Source organism: Tamandua tetradactyla, chromosome 4 (assembly GCF_023851605.1).
Source record: "Tamandua tetradactyla isolate mTamTet1 chromosome 4, mTamTet1.pri, whole genome shotgun sequence".
Taxonomy (NCBI): Eukaryota; Metazoa; Chordata; class Mammalia; order Pilosa; family Myrmecophagidae; genus Tamandua; species Tamandua tetradactyla.
Genome location: NC_135330.1, coordinates 106,732,683 through 106,740,922, shown reverse-complemented (window position 1 = coordinate 106,740,922; position 8,240 = coordinate 106,732,683). Strand labels below are relative to the sequence as shown.

The 8,240-nt window shown below is 43.0% G+C and overlaps 1 protein-coding gene across 1 annotated transcript in view; it reads right to left on the bottom strand.

The window, feature by feature from the left end:
• Window positions 1-255: 255 nt before the first annotated feature.
• LOC143679251 (guanylate cyclase soluble subunit beta-2-like) overlaps window positions 256-8,240 on the bottom strand; it is a 63,131-nt gene continuing 55,146 nt past the window's right edge. Inside the window, exon 14 of the mRNA XM_077155824.1 lies at window positions 256-408. Coding sequence (XP_077011939.1) covers window positions 263-408 — 146 coding nt within the window. The 3' untranslated portion in view covers window positions 256-262. The remainder of the gene's footprint in view (window positions 409-8,240) is intronic.

The window sequence follows — 8,240 nt, the reverse complement described above, 5'->3', positions numbered from 1 at the left end:
AAAAGAGATGGGCCCCTTATCATCTATGAGAACAAACAACACCCAAGGTCTAAAAGTTTCAGGTTTGGCTTTCAACTAGGAATGCAAAAACTTATTTTCCAAACTTCTTAGGATTGCATCTTATTTCTAGATTTATATTCTCAAAGGGACTATGAAGAAGAGACACAGCTTAGGAATTGTTGAGCTGCGAAATGAAAAGTTATTTTACCACCATAGAACCTAAGAGGGGAAAAATTCAGCAAAGAGGTTCGTCTTCTTTCTGTTACAACAAAACACAGAAACTAGATGGCACAGCATCATGATGACAGGGAAGCATGTTTGTCTCATCTGAAGACCGTGGTTCATCAGCAGACTCCACCAAATCCTGTCTTGCTCCTGAACTCTCTTCAGGAGTCAATTCATCAGAAACTGAAAGAAGACAGAGGGGTGAACCAATCAGTCATGCCTTGGCCTGGTCTCTGGTCAGGGTGTTTCTGTGTGAGCCAGAGCCCTGGGAATGTAATGTGGACACCTACGAGAGGAGAATGTCTCTACAGTCAAGGTAAAAGGGCCTGTAAAGAAACACTTCCTTGCTGCCACATTATTTCTTTCAGCCTACACTCATACCATTTCGCTGGCCACATCCAACTCAACTTCTGCATGACTTACATAACCGTTCTGAGTCTCCTGATTTGCTGGCCCTCTGACCTTTTATGAGTCCCACAACCGTTAATGTCACATCGGCTGAAGTTCAGATCCCAGCACTAGCCCAGCTTACCAGGTGGTCTTGATGAGTCATTGACTCACTCTGGGCCTCATTTTCCTTACCTGAAAAATGAGGAAATGATAACTATCCGTACCTCACAGGATTGTTGTTTTAACTAAATTAGAAGATTTAAAGAAAGTGATTTACACAATTCTCGACATGAGTACTAACTCGACAATACTAATTATTAGTTTTAAATACAAGAGGGAGCCCAGGGAGAAGGCATTGGAAAAGATTAACCTCTCAGATTCTGATACAAGGCAAGGAGGGCAGGGCTAAGAGAGGGATTGAAAACAAGATGGCTGAGGGGTGGGGGTGGGGGTGCAAATGTAGTTCAGTGGTAGAATTCTTGCCTGCCATGTGAGAGAACTGGGTTTAATTCCTGGTCCATGCACGTCCCAAAAAACAAACAAACAAACAAATGAAATTCAACCAATGGTGCTGCAATAATGGGATACTCACATGGAAAAATAATGAAATGTGACCTCTCCATATAGCATACCAAAAAAAAAAAAAAAAACCAAGAAGGCTGGATGGAAGACACTATCTCCAGTCTCCCTCTGTTCTTCCTGTGGTTTCATTTGGAAAGTTCAGCCTTTGAGATTTTGAGATCATATATCATTCCATTTTTTAAAATATACTAATCACTGTTCCAGAGATACTCAAGCCCAGCGAGGCTCATGTGTAAAATTTGAGCTCAAATACATCTAGGGCTCTAAAACTCAGGAAATGCAGGAAAGTCTCCTATCTCCAGCTCTTTGTTCCCATATTAATAACGACTTCTTTCACCATTAGGGGCTATAAGCACCTCAAACTTCTTTCTGAACCTGAATAGGCGATAATTTTTTTTTAAGATCCTAAGAGCAGTAGGCAATTTTCAGCATAAACCATCAGACTGAGACAAACTCGATTTGCTGATTTACTGCTCATTAATGAACTTAAAGTGACGACATATGTGGAAAAAAAGTTGGAATAAGCTTTTGGAGGGAAAATACACTGGATAAACCCAAGAGGTTTCTTGTTCATTATTAGTGGTGTTGGCTGGTCCTTTGTGCACAGGGTACTAGGGGTACTGGTGAGAGCTGTAGTTTGGAGGCAGGTAGGAGAGGAACTGGAAAGTGAGGATAGGGAAGGAAAATGTGTTGGGGATTTCTTTCTACCTCTCCTTCACCTACCAGACCTGTCCACATCTTCTTCTCAGCCCCAGGGTGAGGTGAGAGGACTTTGGAGATATGGGGTAGGGGGTTATTCCTGAGTCACCTTGAAACATATCTTTAGGGCAACTCCAGGTTTCACTCACACAGAGTACTTAGTTCATGCACAAAGCTGGGCTAATTTGACAAGGAATCAAGGTTCATAAAACTCCCAAATAGGGCATTTTTTTATAGGGTATGGCCGAACCAGGGTTGACTACATGAAGATGTTTTTAGTTGCATGCTCATTTGTGCTTCATAACACATTTCCACACACACACCCAGTTTTTCTCTCTATCCCTCTCATTCTTTTGCTCTCTTTCTGTCAATCTCTCTCTCTCTTTTTCACACACACACACACTCACACACACAAATACACACACAAATATACTCATACCACTCCTCACAGACCCCCTCCCACAAAAGACTGAATCATGTTCAGCAATATTTTATGCTTTTAAGGTATTTTTGTTGTACTCTTTAGAAATTGGCGATTATTTAGGCATGGTACTTGATTTTGTTTTTGGTTTTGGTTTTTCACTAATTCTTTACTAATCTTATTATTCCAAATGTCTGCTTTCCCTTTCATTTTGAATTGTGGAGTTTATTGCAGTACTGTATTTCTTTGAGATGCAAGCACGTTTATAATTTAAACAGGAATTGACTTTTTTAAAAGAATGGAAACATGAAAATTACCTGATAAGGACAGTGTGTTTGAAAGGTTTGGGTTCCATTTTGTTTTGGTTTCAGAGCAAATAAGGGACAAGGGAATCGTACTGCCCATAGGAATGTAATGTCTTCTGTTGAGAAGACTGACTGGCTGCCTCTGGGTCTGTCTTGGCCCATCAGTACTAAAACAGGAGATTGGACTCACCCCATTTAACATCTCTCTGTGCCCTAGTTTTTCCAGATGTTAAAGAAGGACACTAAACAACCCATCTGTCTCATAGAAATGTTATAAGAATCCGCACAAGAATATGTATGGTAATTTCCCCATAAGAGTATTGTGATCACAGAACTTGTTTTGTGTTTTTGTAATTGCACCAAAAGTGGGGGTTACCCTAATGAACATGGAAACTGAGCAAGAAGGGGTTGGAGTTACTAAAATAAGAGGAGATACAGCAAAGGAAAATAATCCCTTTACCTACCAGATTCAGGCAGTCTTCATTATGTGTTTCTGCTTGCAGATAGCACAATGATTTCTTTGTAACCAAGATGGATAATCTATTTTCTGGCTTAATCTCTCACAAAGAATTTTGGAAGTAAACTCAACATTAGGAAATAATATTTCCCAGATCTCCTTGTCTCCCCTTTATTCGACAGTCTTTCATGTTTTTTTCTTCCTCCTCATTTCTTTTCTTGAACATTATTCAACGCAGTTTTTCATCACTGATTCATTTCTCTTGCTCCCAGAGCATATTTTCCTCTCTTCTAACTTGGCCATTTTTCATTTTCTCACTTGTATCTTCACTGCACTCACCTTCTCTACTTCTACTCTCATTTCTCTTGCATTTCCATTCAATTCATTTTCATCTTTCCCTTTTCTTCCCTTGAGAAATAATTCCCCAGTCAAGAGAGAGAAGAAGACAATGGGCTGGGACTGTGTTGAAAAGAGAACTGAGTCAGCATAATAAAAGCAGGACAGGCCAAACACTGCTCCATTCAACTGAGCCAATGCTGCCTGCAATTTACACCAGGGTTAGCCAGCACGGAACAATAAGTGTCTCTCAGAATTTCTGCACATATATGCTTGACATTTTACCCCATTCCAATTCCATGCTCCAGATGCTGGAAGAATTCCTTGTTTACTTGAGATGAATTCTCATCCATCATTTTATCTTGCTCATGGCCCTAGAGGGCTACCTCTTAGTACCATCATTTTGCTGCAGTAAATGCTCATATCACACATAGTTAAGAAATGTAGTTTTCTAGTTAATTAAGGTTTCTGATTAATTGAGAATTTCAAGGCTACCTTACATGGAGGACTTATATCAAGACATCTGGAATAACCTAAACACCAAAGCTAAGTTTAAGATTCCTTGGAAAATTCAGAGGAAGCGTCAGACTCACAGAACATCAGAGTTATTGTAGATTTGTTGTAGACGTAGAGACATATGAGAGCATGGGGATTTCCGTTTGATACCACATACATGTTTTGGAACACATGCATACTGTGCAAAGCACATTATGTCTGCTTTTGAATTTCCCTCAAAAGTTTAAAAATGTGTTTAAAGGCTCAAAGGAAATTCAGGACTTACCTGCCAATTACAAAAGACAGACACCTCATTTCTGTTGGAAAAAAGTATACATGTATACACATATGCACACACACAACTCTGGGCAAATATGTACCAACATTTTGATAGTAGCTATCTCAGAGTGATGAGATTTAGGGGTGCTTTTATTATCTTCTTTTGGCTTATCTGAACTTTGGTTTTGTTACAAAGGAGAATTAAATACTACTTACATGATATAAATGAATGAATGAATAAATAGCAACAATCTTTAGTTTGGCAAACCAAAATAGTCCAGTAAAGAATGAAGAGTTGTACAGAAACCCATTTCAGTACAGGTTAATAATGAATTAAAAGCAAAGCATGGTTGCAGAAGTAACGTTCTGTCTGGAAAACATAAGCCGTACCATCCAACATGCACAAAAATTGAGAGCTGCCTCAGTGCAAGCAGTGATGGCGACATGGGGTTTGGGGTTGCCTGAGGGAAGAAAGGTGCATTTGCTATCATTGCCTGGTCAATGTAGGGAGGTTCTGTGAGTCTGAAAGCATACGGTTTGGGATTACAAGAAGGGATTCATATACTTGCAATTGAAATAATCCCCTTTTGCATTTCTGCATGAGTCCGGCAAGAATAAGCTTAGAAGAGCACTTCTTGGTTTCCATATGGATTCTCCTTGCCTGGGGTGGAGCATTTGACCTGAGCTGAAGTCAGAATGTCTGCTGGGTCTTCTCAGTTCATCACATGGCACTTTTCTGTGGTGCCTTCACCCCTGTCCTGTTACTTCCCAGACCAAGGCCCTGACACTGGCTGACCCACACATACCTCCCCTCCTACCCCTCATCCTCACCTTTGCTCTGCCTTTTCATATGTGCATGAAGCACTTTATCTCCTCCCACTGGGTTTCATCTCAGTTAATTCTCCAATGCACTCACCTGCTCTGGTGTAAGGGGAGGCCAACCATACCAGAAGTGTGAACAGAGAAAGGAGCCATGAATTCCAGAAACAAAACTTCTGGAGAGAAACCTCACCAGTGAGAGTAGAATTTGATCCTAGTAAGCAGGGGTAAAAAGGGTGCAATGGAATCTCTGGGTAGTGGAGAGGGATGGCCATTCTAGAGTCCCCTCCAATTGCTTTGTATTCTTATCCTTGGGCAAAGAGGCTGTGTGTCCTGGTAGAGACAGGCCTGTGGCTTCTAGAAGTCCAGAAGTGTCCTCTCCAGGGTGCAGTGCAGGGGCTGCAGCCTTTCCTGTGCCAGTTTCTTCCATCACCCAGAGCAGTTGAAGAGGTTTTCCAAGTAACAGCAGGTATGTTCACTCTCAGTGACATAACACCCGGCACCAGGTAGAGATCCTAACTTCCAGGTGTGCTTCTCTTGCCTTATTACTCCTAAGCTCCTTGAGTGCAGCAGATCATGCTTTTTTTCTTCTTTTAACCCTAGGGTACCTATTCCAGTTTTGTGCCAAAATCACATATTTTTCATGAATGAACTCCCAATAATAGAGTCCCCAAGTGGATCAAGCATTTGGAATGCCTGACACGTTTTCAGCACTTTGTGGATCTCATATGTTCCTCAAAGCAATCCTACCAAGTGGCCACTCTTAAACTCCTGCTTTAGAGATGAGAAAAGAGAAGTCAAGAGGCCTTGCCCAGAGTTACTGGGGGACAGGCCCATGAGTTCTGATTTCCATCCAATTTTCCTTCCAACCAGGAGGCCCAGAGCCTCCTGGAGAGCTGGTTGGACAACTGGAGGCACAGGCCCCACTTTGGACCTACCGAGTCACTTTTGGAGGGTGGCCACGCAACCCATATTTCAACAGGTTGGTCTACAGACGGTTCTGATCCCTTTCTATGCCAACTAGCTCTAGAGCGACAATGGGTGAGTCAGAAGGTAACCCGGCACTGAGAATCTGTTTCCCCCATCAGATACCTCCTCATTTATAAAGGATTCACTTCTCCTTCCCAGCACCTTCCTTCTACAGAACTATGCTGAGCCAATGGCTCAACTTCTAGAAAGCCAGTGGCTAAAAACAGCTGTGCCATTCATCAGCCTAAACTAGAAAAAGTCAGGATAGTCTGACAGCCATGCTTATGAGGGCCTCAGAAAGAAGGCTAAATGGCTTCTGAGTTGAGAACAGGGGATCAACCTTCCTTTAGCAGCCTGGCTCCAAACCCACTGGACCCCAGCTAAGTGGATGTGTCTGAGAAAGGGCACTGGTATTGTTGGGGCTCTGTAAAGCAAGGGGTAGGGGCCCTGGCAATTAAATGACCACAAACCCATCCAAGAGTTACCTATCAGGAGGATTTCAAATGGTGGGAATCTTCTTCTTTTGGGAAGAGTGAGTTGAATAAGGAGGCAATCAGCAACCCTCAAGCAGACATCCAAACCCTAAACTCATCTAGGGGACTGAAATCTGCCACTAAAATTTTCCAGGGGCACAATTAGGACTCGACTTAAGAAGCACCCTCAAGCTGAATTAACCCACTGAATTAAGCCTGGTAAGGGGATACCCCCTGGCTGGGGTTATAAGAAGGGGTCACATCTACAGAAGAGCTATAGCGCCACCATGTGCAGGTCAGCCTGGAACCCATTATTCAAATCATCAAGAGAATCAGTTAGGAGACAAGTTGAAGCAAGTTGGAATTTGAAAAACACATTAACAGGGACCTGACAAGATGCCAGAACAGCCTGCCAGCAGGGACAGCTGGAAGGCCAATTTTTCGGTCAGTACTGAAAGGTGGTTGCTTAAATATCTGAATCAACACACACTGATTTCTCTCTGGCTCAATACTCCTGTTTAATTGCACTGGAGAGCCTCTCCACTTACACATCCAACACCCAGATACATAGTTGAGTGAAAGAAAAGTGTGCTATTGAAGTGCAGATGAGGTACTGGGTGCAACCTGCAGGCCTGGGTCTGAAGCGTTTCTGATTGCCACATCATAAATTGGCCAGGGCCTCATAGTGAGGCCCCTTCTAAAGACAAGGGGTGAGCATCGGCTGCTCCCCTGGACCCCCGGTTCCACCTGTGTGCTTCCAGGGTGCTGAGATATGTTGTCAGGTGCTGAAGTACTCAGGGGGTCAGAAGGAGACAGAAATGCCTGTGTCCCACACCCTGGAGCCAAGCCAGATGGAAAGGAATGTGCTGGAGAGCCATCATAAATCTGGCAATGGGGTGACCAACTAGTGAGGTTGACAGCAGATGTAATGAATGAGGTGAGTCTTGGAGATTCTTCCAACAGGCAGATTTCTGCAGCAACAAGACCAATAGCCCACCCTAAGGAGCCCTGACAGCCCTCAGCTACTGATGAAGGCTCCTTCCCATAGCCCTGCCCACTGCAGTGTGCCCACAAATAAACTTGCAAGTTGTTAAAAAGTGGGATCTGATTGGATCAGTCTGGAATTGGGTAGCTAGAATGAGGTCCATGGTCCAGTTTGTTTCATCCTCATTTCTCCAAGCTTTCGGCTTGAAATCTCATTCACCCAAAGTGTGCAAGCTGTCTGTCATTGATGCCCCTGCTAATCTAGGACCTCGCTCACACTTCACAAGGGGAAATCTGTCTAGACAGGGCCCAGAGGGCTAAGGGGAAGCAAAACTGAACCACCGTGAAGCCAAGAAATTCAAGTGCAGCTGCCTATTTGCTTGGAGAAACTATGACATTGTCATCGTCTATTTCTCAAAGAAGTCTCACATGGTCTGCCCACCTAAGCAAACCTGAAATTCAAATCCTACTCTTTCCACTTACCACTTGTGCAACTTTATATCAATTAGGTGACCTTTCTGAACTTCAGGCTTCTCACCTCTGTCGGGGGAATAATGCCTACTTCTTGTGACTACTGAATCCAACGAGATCTTATGTGCAAAAACGCTACCCCAAAGTAGTTGTCCAACCAATGTCAATTCTCCACCCCGCCTTGGGTGGCCTCAGTTGCTCCTTTTCTAGTTATTCATGTTTATTTTTGTCCAGGAAAGCAACAATTAGAAGTGGTGTTGAATCTTGGGCCTAGTTGAGACATTTTTGTCTCCTTCCTCTAAGCAAGACACACAGCTTGGACTAGCCCTGTTGGT